This window comes from Megalobrama amblycephala, linkage group LG7, assembly GCF_018812025.1.
Source record: "Megalobrama amblycephala isolate DHTTF-2021 linkage group LG7, ASM1881202v1, whole genome shotgun sequence".
In the NCBI taxonomy this organism is placed as follows: domain Eukaryota; kingdom Metazoa; phylum Chordata; class Actinopteri; order Cypriniformes; family Xenocyprididae; genus Megalobrama; species Megalobrama amblycephala.
In genome coordinates this window covers 215,805-227,663 of record NC_063050.1, presented here as the reverse complement: position 1 = coordinate 227,663, position 11,859 = coordinate 215,805, and the positions used below count along the sequence as shown (strand labels likewise).

General features: G+C 43.2%; 1 protein-coding gene across 2 annotated transcripts; it reads right to left on the bottom strand.

Annotated features, from left to right (window-relative positions):
- Positions 1-1,620: 1,620 nt before the first annotated feature.
- On the bottom strand, positions 1,621-10,719 carry txndc11 (thioredoxin domain containing 11). Of its 2 annotated transcripts, none has more exons than XM_048195603.1 (12): positions 10,448-10,719; positions 8,133-8,349; positions 7,926-8,023; positions 7,712-7,841; positions 7,360-7,453; positions 7,171-7,283; positions 6,862-7,059; positions 6,053-6,515; positions 5,833-5,975; positions 5,576-5,688; positions 2,478-2,558; positions 1,621-2,405 (listed from the first exon to the last, which is right to left on the bottom strand). In XM_048195603.1, the coding sequence occupies exons 1-12, from the start codon at positions 10,570-10,572 to the stop codon at positions 1,937-1,939; spliced, it is 2,244 nt and encodes a 747-aa protein (XP_048051560.1). In that variant the 5' UTR covers positions 10,573-10,719; the 3' UTR covers positions 1,621-1,936. The 2 variants fall into 2 exon arrangements, with proteins under 2 accessions (XP_048051560.1, XP_048051561.1); XM_048195604.1 differs by having other exon boundaries at positions 7,360-7,450.
- Between the last annotated feature and the right edge of the window lie 1,140 nt (positions 10,720-11,859).

Here is an 11,859-nt window from a genome sequence, read left to right as displayed (position 1 = left end):
TCTAGTGAACATTTATAAAAGATACTTAAAGGTGCCCTAGATTAAAAAATTTAATTTATCTTGGCATAGTTGAATAACAAGAGTTCAGTACATGGAAATGACATACAGTGAGTCTCAAACTCCATTGTTTCCTCCTTCTTATGTAAATCTCATTTGTTTAAAAGACCTCCGAAGAACAGGCGAATCTCAACATAACACCGACTGTTACGTAACAGTCGGGATCATTAATATGTACGCCCCCAATATTTGCATATGCCAGCTCATGTTCAAGGCATTAGACAAGGGCAGCCAGTATTAACGTCTGGATCTGTGCACAGCTGAATCATCAGACTAGGTAAGCAAGCAAGAACAACAGTGAAAAATGGCAGATGGAGCAATAATAACTGACATGATCCATGATATCATGATATTTTTAGTGATATTTGTAAATTGTCTTTCTAAATGTTTCGTTAGCATGTTGCTAATGTACTGTTAAATGTGGTTAAAGTTACCATCGTTTATTACTGTATTCACAGAGACAAGAGCCGTCGCTATTTTCATTTTTAAACACTTGCAGTCTGTATAATTCATAAACACAACTTCATTCTTTATAAATCTCTCCAACAGTGTGTAATGTTAGCTTTAGCCACAGAGCACTATCAAACTCATTCAAAATCAAATGTAAACATCAAAATAAATACTATACTCACATAATTCGAAGCATGCATGACGAACATCTTGTAAAGATCCATTTTGAGGGTTATATTAGCTATTAGCTTATATTAGTGTAAATGCACTGTATTATAGAGTCGAGAGCTCGATGGGCGGGGAGCGTGAGATTTAAAGGGGCCGCAGCCTGAATCGGCGCATAGTTAATGATGCCCCAAAAAAGGCAGTTAAAAAAATTAATTAAAAAAAATCTATGGGGTATTTTGAGCTGAAACTTCACAGACACATTCAGGGGACACCTTAGACTTATATTACATCTTGTAAAAAAACGTTCGATGGCACCTTTAAATATCCTAACTGAACTAAGGCCTAATCCTGGTTTAGGCCAAGCCCTGTCTGTGAAACCGGCCCATGACTTCCTCTATCTGTAATAGATTGTACTGATAGTCCAGTCTCATTTAAAAACTTATAATGATCTTACATGAAAAATATACCTTAAAGATATGACATTACGCTCAGTATGAGCTAAAGCTGCTATAATTTGTCGTGAAGTAAAAGTTTCCTCAGAAAACGTGATTGACGTGAGGGAGAATCCTGTGTCTCCTGCACACATTTAAAAACACTCTTTCATTTATAAAGAATAATATTATCGATAATGTTATCGTTTTTAGGGTTTGGTTGTTTTATTGGTCACAACAGTGTTTTCAGTAGATTTCTGAAACCTTTCATTTAAATGCCTCTCATTACAGCTTCCTAATCCTAAAAACGTAAACCTTGGCCTGGTTTTGTTTCTAATTAACAATACCTTAAATTGACATTTGATGTTTTATTGTTAGACTTAATATTTTTAAACAATCATTAAATTTTAATCCAAAAAGTAATTTATTTGCATGTTAATTAACTGATAATGAATTCAATTTATACTCTAGTAAAATCTACACAAATATAAAGAAAGAGTCAGTGATGATCACATTTACCACCATAAACTTTAATTTAACCCTTAAATTCTGAGAAAAATCAAGATTTCCCTGAATACTGAACCAGAATCCATACTTTAGTGATTATCAAAAAATAGATCATTTCAACCAAACCAACAGAAATACTTCATTTAAGTTACAGCGTTTCACTGAAACCGTTTCAAACCCTCATAAAGTCCAGCTGTGCTGCTGAGAATCAGAGGAACATCTTCATTGATCGCTCATGTCTGTAATGAATCATTATTAATCACCAGAACATGAACTAAGAGCTGGACGTGTTCTGGAGAGGTTCTGCGTGATCGGGTCCATCATCAGGAAGCCTCACACTTCCCTTCCTGTGTGTCTCTGTCTCTCAGAGCGCTCAGCAGCACTTTGAGGAGAGCGTTCTCCTTCAGCAGTTCTTCAGAGGCGTCGGCGAGCTCCTGCAGCCTGTGAACGCTGTCGGCCAGCTGACGCCGTTTCTCCCTGTACAGCGTCTCCAGCCGCCCGCTCTGCGCCTGCAGCTCGGCATTCTGGGACTCCAGCGTGTGCGTGTGCAGCGTGAGGCGGCGGTTCTCCCTCCACAGGACGGCCAGCTGCTGAGAGAGACGCTCTCGAGCCCGATGCAGAGAAAACACTTCACGCTGCAGGCTGTGAAGCTCCGCCCCCAGCAGGGACACTGACTCCACCCCATCGTCTGACTCCTCCCAGGGGGCGTGGCTAGAGTGCTGCAGAACGAACCGCAGCAGGTTGGGAACCGTCATGGGCATGTTTTCTGGAAACTTGACACTCATCTGCTTCCTGTGGGAGACGGTCATGATTTAGAGAAGTGTGCGAGAGTATTTCCACCATATGGAAGAGAGATTCACAAACCTGTGTCGGGGGAAGAACAGCACGGAGGGCAGATGATCCACCATAAACTCCCAGGGCAGATCATTACGGCCGACATTCACTCTGAAAACGACAAGAACACGAATAATAACTCACATTATTATTAACTGTAAGGGCTGAAGTGTTAGTTCACCCAAAAATGAAAATAATGTCATTAATTACTCTCCCTCATGTCGTTCCACACCCGTAAGACCTTCATTCCTCTTCAGAACACAAATTAAGATTTTTTTGATGAAATCCGATGGCTCAGTGAGGCCTGCATAGGGAGCAATGACATTTCCTCTCTCAAGATCCATTAATGTACTAAAAACATATTTAAATCAGTTCATGTCAGTACAGTGGTTCAATATTAATATTATAAAGCCACGAGAATATTTTTGGTGCGCCAAAAAAACAAAATAATGACTTATTTAGTGATGGCCGATTTCAAAACACTGCTTCAGGAAGCCTCGGAGCGTTACAAATCTTTTGTGTTGAATCATGATTTGGATCACCTGTCAAACCGCCAAACTGCTGAAATCACGTGACTTTGGCGCTCCGAACCACTGAATCAACACGCTGATTCATTTGTGCTCCGAATCGCTGATTCGACACACTGATTCACAATGCTCCGAAACACTGATTCGACACACTGATTCATAATGCTCCGAATCGCTGATTCGACACACTGATTCACAATGCTCCAAAACACTGATTCGACACACTGATTCATAATGCTCCGAAACACTGATTCGACACACTGATTCATAATGCTCCGAATCGCTGATTCGACACACTGATTCACAATGCTCCGAACCCCTGAATCGACACGCTGATTCATAATGCTCCGAACCCCTGATTCGACACACTGATTCATAATGCTCCGAACCCCTGATTCGACACGCTGATTCATAATGCTCCGAATAGCTGATTCGACACGCTGATTCACAATGCTCCGAATCGCTGATTCGACACGCTGATTCACAATGCTCCGAACCCCTGAATCGACACGCTGATTCATAATGCTCCGAACCCCTGATTCGACACACTGATTCATAATGCTCCGAACCCCTGAATCGACACGCTGATTCATAATGCTCCGAACCCCTGATTCGACACACTGATTCATAATGCTCCGAACCCCTGATTCGACACGCTGATTCATAATGCTCCGAACCCCTGATTCGACACGCTGATTCACAATGCTCCGAATCGCTGATTCGACACGCTGATTCATAATGCTCCGAACCCCTGAATCGACACGCTGATTCACAATGCTCCGAACCCCTGAATCGACACGCTGATTCATAATGCTCCGAACCCCTGATTCGACACGCTGATTCACAATGCTCCGAACCCGATTCGACACGCTGATTCACAATGCTCCGAATCGCTGATTCGACACGCTGATTCACAATGCTCCGAACCCCTGATTCGACACGCTGATTCATAATGCTCCGAACCCCTGAATCGACACGCTGATTCATAATGCTCCGAATCGCTGATTCGACACGCTGATTCACAATGCTCCGAATCGCTGATTCATAATGCTCCGAACCCCTGAATCGACACGCTGATTCATAATGCTCCGAACCCCTGATTCGACACGCTGATTCATAATGCTCCGAATCGCTGATTCGACACGCTGATTCACAATGCTCCGAACCCCTGATTCGACACGCTGATTCATAATGCTCCGAACCCCTGAATCGACACGCTGATTCATAATGCTCCGAACCGCTGAATCGACACACTGATTCATAATGCTCCGAATCGCTGATTCGACACGCTGATTCATAATGCTCCGAACCCCTGAATCGACACGCTGATTCATAATGCTCCGAATCGCTGATTCGACACGCTGATTCATAATGCTCCGAATCGCTGATTCGACACACTGATTCATAATGCTCCGAACCCGATTCGACACGCTGATTCAGAATGCTCCGAATCGCTGATTCGACACACTGATTCACAATGCTCCGAACCCGATTCGACACGCTGATTCATAATGCTCCGAATCGCTGATTCGACACGCTGATTCACAATGCTCCGAATCGCTGATTCGACACACTGATTCACAATGCTCCGAACCCGATTCGACACGCTGATTCATAATGCTCTGAATCGCTGATTCATAATGCTCCGAATCGCTGATTCGACACACTGATTCATAATGCTCCGAACCCCTGAATCGACACGCTGATTCATAATGCTCCGAACCGCTGAATCGACACACTGATTCATAATGCTCCGAATCGCTGATTCGACACGCTGATTCATAATGCTCCGAACCCCTGAATCGACACGCTGATTCATAATGCTCCGAATCGCTGATTCGACACGCTGATTCATAATGCTCCGAATCGCTGATTCGACACACTGATTCATAATGCTCCGAACCCGATTCGACACGCTGATTCAGAATGCTCCGAATCGCTGATTCGACACACTGATTCACAATGCTCCGAACCCGATTCGACACGCTGATTCATAATGCTCCGAATCGCTGATTCGACACGCTGATTCACAATGCTCCGAATCGCTGATTCGACACACTGATTCACAATGCTCCGAACCCGATTCGACACGCTGATTCATAATGCTCTGAATCGCTGATTCATAATGCTCCGAATCGCTGATTCGACACACTGATTCATAATGCTCCGAACCCCTGATTCGACACACTGATTCATAATGCTCCAAAACACTGATTCGACACAAAAGATTCATAACGCTCCGAAGCTTCATGAAGCAGTGTTTTGAAATCGGCCATCACTAAATAAGTCGTTATTTTGTTTTTTTGGCGCACCAAAATTTTTTTGGGGGGGCTTTATAATATTAATATTGAACCACTGTACTCACATGAACTGATTTAAATATGTTTTTAGTACATTAATGGATCTTGAGAGAGGAAATGTCATTCCTCAGGCCTCACTGAGCCATCAGATTTCAACAAAAATATCTTAATTTGTGTTCTGAAGATGAATGAAGGTCTTACAGGTGTGGAACGACATGAGGGTGAGAAATAAATGATATTATTTTCATTTTTGGATGAACTAACCCTTTAATGTGAGGTGTTTAAGGATGCAGTTCCACACCTGGCCACCCTGAGGGCGCTGTTTCCCTGGAACAGACGGGCCAGTTGAAGAAACACGTGATTGAGGAGTGAGCAGAAGCCACACCAGGCTGAATAATACAGCAGCAGCACGTCCTGATGAGACACAGAAGATCAGAGTTAATGTCTGTGGTGTGGACGGATCTTTATTCTGAATAATTAATTCACTTTGCTTTATTAGGCTGATTGTGTTCTCTATATACGTTACATAAAAGCATTAAAAAGAAGAGCCGCTCTCACCCTCTGAGAGTCCATGACGGTGTCCAGGAAGCTGTCTGAGGTCACTTCCTGTATGAGGGATTGAGTGTGCTGATGTTGTTTGTGTCCCACCAGATGTCTGTGTAACGGACTGTAGGAGACGCTGAAGTTCTGGATGAAATCTTCTGCTCGACACGAGAGAACAGCGATTATTACTGGTTCAGTGTGTGTGTGTGTGTGTGTGTGTGTTCAGTGTGTGTACCCAGTGAGTCGGTGTGTTTGAGCACGTAGTGCGTCTCGTCCCGGAGGTTGATGATGGTGATGAAGGGCGGGCCGCTGTGGTTGCCGGACGCCCCGAGTCTCTGCGCCAGCGGCCAGTGGAGCTGAGCGTCCAGCAGGTAGAAGTGCAGCGTCTTGTTGGTGCGGCACTGCAGGCCAGCGATGGAGTCTGACAGCAGAGGGCAGCGCAGAGGCTTCGGGACGCTCCTGCAGCACACGCTGAACTGGCCGGACGGACTGTAGGAGCTCTGGACGCTCCCGCAGGAGGAGCCGGAGAGCTCGACGAGCCCCACATACAGACCCAGAGCCCAGCAGTGAGAGACGCACACATCACAGACGGCAGACGCCCGTCCCGACACCAGCAGTGACCGACAGCAGCGCGGGACGCCAGACGCTCCATCCTCAGAGCCGCAGCAGGAGTGATAACGCCACGCCACATCAGTCACCTGACACAGACACAAGACACTGGTAGCTTTACCCCTATTAGCCACGCAGCATACTATCAAACTCATTCAGAATCAAATGTAAACATCCACAAATACTTACATGATCTGATATGCTGCATCACAAACACTTTGTAAAGATCCATTTTGAGAGTTAGATTAGCTGTGTGAACTTCTTCTATTGTTTAGACATTATTATCGGATATCACAATATTTTTTAAGCTGATTAGCGATAAAATATTATCGCCCAGCCCTAGTATCCATCATATCCAGAACTAAAAAGTTCATAATAATTATAAACACATGAAACATACCTGAAAAACATTTGATGATGTTATAATGGCGGTACCTGTTTGAGCAGCTGATTGGCTGTGAGGGGATTGTGTGGGAGGAAGGTCAGGAGGGCGGGGCCTCTCTGTAGCTCCGCCTCCAGCGAGTAACTCTTCGCTCCCGTTGGCTGAATCCAGTGAATGACGCTCTCTCTGTTCTCAAACACCCAATCACAGACGGCCTGTACGGTGAAGTTCCTCTGCGCTCGCGGGAACACCTGCGTTCAGACACACACAATCACACTGTGAGAGTGTATCAGAGCGAGTGTGTGTGTGTGTGTGTGTGTGTGTGTGTGTGTGTGTGTGTGTGTGTGTGATCGTTCACTCACCAGAGAGCTGTTCAAACGCCGGTGTAAATACACACTTTCATCCTCCCTGAGAGAAACGCCCTCTGCCACCGCCTGATTGGTCACCACAGCGAACCGCACCGCCCCCTGATGATCTGCACCAATCAGAAGGCAGCATCAGAACTCAGAGGTCATGTGTTAGTGATGTGTGAGGGATGATAGTGGCAGTACCTCGTCTGAGCGCGTGCAGAGCGGACAACAGGAAGGTGATGTAAGCGGCAGGCTGAGGAGACGAGTTAAACTGGAAATATCCCACTACACCCTGCTGGAGCACACACACACACACGCACACACACACACTCTCAGCTCTAATAATCTAATAATGTATAAACAGATACAGTAAACTAATGAAGATGGAGAATGAGAGCTGTGACTTCTCTGAGCTTTCAAAATAAAAGTCCCACTCAGTTTAATTCATGTTCTTAAAAAATCTAAAATAATAGAAAAAAAATCCAAAAATGTTATAATAACCACTACATACTGATGTGTGTGTGTGTGTGTGTGTGTGTGTGTGTGTGAGTACCTGCTGGTGTGTGATGAAGGTGTGCAGGGCTCTCCGGGTGGGCAGGTATGTTAGCGGAGCAGAAACCCTCTGAATGAAACTCTCCAGATACTCCGACTGAACCGGACCTCTGTACTCGATTGGACCGAACCTTCACACACACACACACACACACAGTCATCATGTGTGTTTATAATGGAGAGCACATGTAACCGTCACTGTGATCATGTGTTACCTCCAGTAGTACAGGTGAATGACAGGATACTGGAAGAAGCTCTTCTGCTTTCTGCACTTGCCCTGATGCCACCAACAGTTCACGGCCACAAACTGCACCTGCACACAGGAAACGCATCATCACAGACAGGAAACTGCAGCACATTCTGTTATTCATTACTGACTGTGACACAATGCAAGACACGTGTGAGAAAAGTGCATGTCTCACCTGTCCCGCCAGCCGCAGCGCCACCTGCTGGACGTGCTGTCGCGCAGTGATGGAGTGTGCGCACCAGGGGGCGTAATAGAACACCAGCGAGACGTCAGCTTCCTCCCGCAGGCGATCCGCTTCCTCTATCTGACCCAGGAACAGATCCACCACCGGAACCTCCGCAGGGAAGAACCGCACCGGAGGACGAGCCAACGCCACCACGTTCTTCGCCCGACTGACAGAGAGAAACAACTGTTTTCAACATTTATAATAATCATAAATGTTTCTTGAGCAGCAGATCATCATATCAGAATGATTTCTGAAGGATCATGTGACACTGAAGACTGGAGTAATGATGCTGAAAATTCAGCTTTGATCACAGGAATAAATCACACTTTACTATATATTCACATAGAAAACAGCTGATTTACATTGTAAAAATATTTCACAGTTTTACTGTATTTTGATCAAATAAATGAGCAGAAGAGACTCTTTCAAAAACATTAACAATCTTAATTATTCCAAACTTTTAGCGATAAAAGTCATGTATTATTGTGCATTTACAAGTGCTGGTCATATAATTAGAATAACATCAAAAAGTTGATTTATTTCACTAATTCCATTCAGAAAGTGAAACTTGTATATTATATTCATTCATTACACACAGACTGATATATTTCAAATGATTATTTCTTTTAATTTTGATGATTATAACTGACAACTAAGGAAAATCCCAAATTCAGTATCTCAGAAAATTAGAATATTGTGAAAAGGTTCAATATTGAAGACACCTGGTGCCACACTCTAATCAGCTAATTAACTCAAAGCACCTGCAAAGGCCTTTAAATGGTCTCTCAGTCTAGTTCTGTAGGCTACACAATCATGGGGAAGACTGCTGACTTGACAGTTGTCCAAAAGACGCCCATTGACACCTTGCACAAGGAGGGCAAGACACAAAAGGTCATTGCAAAAGAGGCTGGCTGTTCACAGAGCTCTGTGTCCAAGCACATTAATAGAGAGGCGAAGGGAAGGGAAAGATGTGGTAGAAAAAAAGTGTACAAGCAATAGGGATAACCGCACCCTGGAGAGGATTGTGAAACAAAACCCATTCAAAAATGTGGGGGAGATTCACAAAGAGTGGACTGCAGCTGGAGTCAGAGCTTCAAGAACCACTACGCACAGACGTATGCAAGACATGGGTTTCAGCTGTCGCATTCCTTGTGTCAAGCCACTCTTGAGCAACAGACAGCGTCAGAAGCGTCTAAAGACAAAAAGGACTGGACTGCTGCTGAGTGGTCCAAAGTTATGTTCTCTGATGAAAGTAAATTTTGCATTTCCTTTGGAAATCAGGGTCCCAGAGTCTGGAGGAAGAGAGGAGAGGCACACAATCCACGTTGCTTGAGGTCCAGTGTAAAGTTTCCACAGTCAGTGATGGTTTGGGGTGCCATGTCATCTGCTGGTGTTGGTCCACTGTGTTTTCTGAGGTCCAAGGTCAACGCAGCCGTATACCAGGAAGTTTTAGAGCACTTCATGCTTCCTGCTGCTGACCAACTTTATGGAGATACAGATTTCATTTTCCAACAGGACTTGGCACCTGCACACAGTGCCAAAGCTACCAGTACCTGGTTTAAGGACCATGGTATCCCTGTTCTTGATTGGCCAGCAAACTCGCCTGACCTTAACTCCATAGAAAATCTATGGGGTATTGTGAAGAGGAAGATGCGATATGCCAGACCCAACAATGCAGAAGAGCTGAAGGCCACTATCAGAGCAACCTGGGCTCTCATAACACCTGAGCAGAGCCACAGACTGATCGACTCCACGCCACGCCGCATTGCTGCAGTAATTCAGGCAAAAGGAGCCCCAACTAAGTATTGAGTGCTGTACATGCTCATACTTTTCATCTTCATACTTTTCAGTTGGCCAAGATTTCTAAAAATCCTTTCTTTGTATTGGTCTTAACTAATATTCTAATTTTCTGAGATATTGAATTTGGGATTTTCCTTAGTTGTCAGTTATAATCATCAAAATTAAAAGACAAACATTTGAAATATATCAGTCTGTGTGTAATGAATGAATATAATATACAAGTTTCACTTTTTGAATGGAATTAGTGAAATAAATCAACTTTTTGATTATATTCTAATTATATGACCAGCATCTGTACCTATTTTATATATGAATCTATTGGTTCATATTACTGTATATGTCGTGTATTATAGTATATTTACCTGTAGGTGAGCAGTATGTGATATTATAGTCTTATTTTATTGTTTATTTACCCGCAGGTGAGCAGTATATGATATTATAGTCATATTTTATTGTTTATTTACCTGCAGGTGAGTGTTATGGGCAGCAGGAGCGCGCAGGTGAGCAGTATCGCACCGCAGCACAGTTCGGGTCTTCTCGCCATCTGATCCGCCACCTGCCGAAGCTGCGCCCGAACCCGCTGCAGCATCACCGACCCGCTACAGCGACCAGCTCATCCCGGGAGAACCGAAGCGAAGTAAAGCGGAGCGGCTCAGAGCAAAACACACGCCGCACCAACCGCTCAGACACACGTCACGCTTCCGCCTTCCAAGAGGGGCGGGGCCGCGGCGAGGGAGCGTCTCTAAACTACACACGTGTTCACACGCGCGCCGTCTCAGTGTATTTGTAGTTCAATTCATTTAATTGTGAATCCAAATCTTAAATGTATAAACAGATGAACGAGAACACGACAGCATTTTGATTTAAAAACGAAACACACCACAGGATATCAGTGTTTGTCGAGTCTGTGAGGTCACGTGCAGCTTCAAACCTTTGCGAATCATTTGATTCGATTCATAAACTTGCGATTCGATTCCGATCTTGATTCAATATCGATTAATTTGGCTAAATATCAGGTACAGTAGGGCCTACATGTTAATTTTTCTCAAGGAAACAAATCTCTCTCAACTAATGCTGTAAACATGCAGGGATATCTGTCAGCTGGTATTATTATTAAAGGTTACAGAAAGTCATTCTTATAGAATTAATATAATGCTGATTTTATAATAATATTATAAAAACATTTTTATGTTATGAGAATAAAAATATGTAATATACTGCATATACTTAGGAAAATGCTCTTTCTAGAGTTATTTTTCTAGCTAACTGACATGCAATATACATTGAATGACTTTATATGACAATATATAATCAATATATTATTGCATATATGTAATGTATTATTGTATATTTACCTGCAGGTGATGGTAGGATGAGCGCGCATTCTTATACAATTAATATAATGCGTCTTTTATAGTAATGTGATATTTTACTATGATATGAGAGTGAAAATATAATAAATATGTAATATAGTGCATATATTTTTAAAAAAATATCCTCTTTATGCTCACTGAATGACTTTACATGTTTGACATTTGTTAAAACACTCATTGATTGATTACATGAGTCATGATTTATTTCAGTAAGCAGTACAAACCTTCTGATGTTCATTCATGCTTATTTTGCGCTACAGCTAGTAGTAAATATTAAGAGACGATCGGTTCTACAGTGATCTGTCACGCCACATTGAAGAGCGCCAAAACACTATTTATTGTTTGAATTTTGTGACAGCTGAGACTGTATTTCATATCAAAATTCACCTGCTCTGGTGTGTTGTCAGTGTCGTTGTGATGTTTTTCACTGCGTGAGTTCATGAACAGTGTCAAAACTGGTATTAAAACGTTTGGAAATTTCAGCGATCTCTGTGAAACCATGA

Excerpts from the sequence above, each read along its gene's own strand:
- txndc11 (XM_048195603.1), bottom strand. The coding sequence starts at position 10,572 with ATGCTGCAGCGGGTTCGGGCGCAGCTTCGGCAGGTGGCGGATCAGATG. Across the intron at positions 7,842-7,925 it reads ATTCACCTGTACTACTGGAG|GTTCGGTCCAATCGAGTACA; the intron begins GTAACACATGAT and ends GTGTGTGTGAAG. Across the intron at positions 7,454-7,711 it reads CCTTCATCACACACCAGCAG|CAGGGTGTAGTGGGATATTT; the intron begins GTACTCACACAC and ends TGTGTGCTCCAG.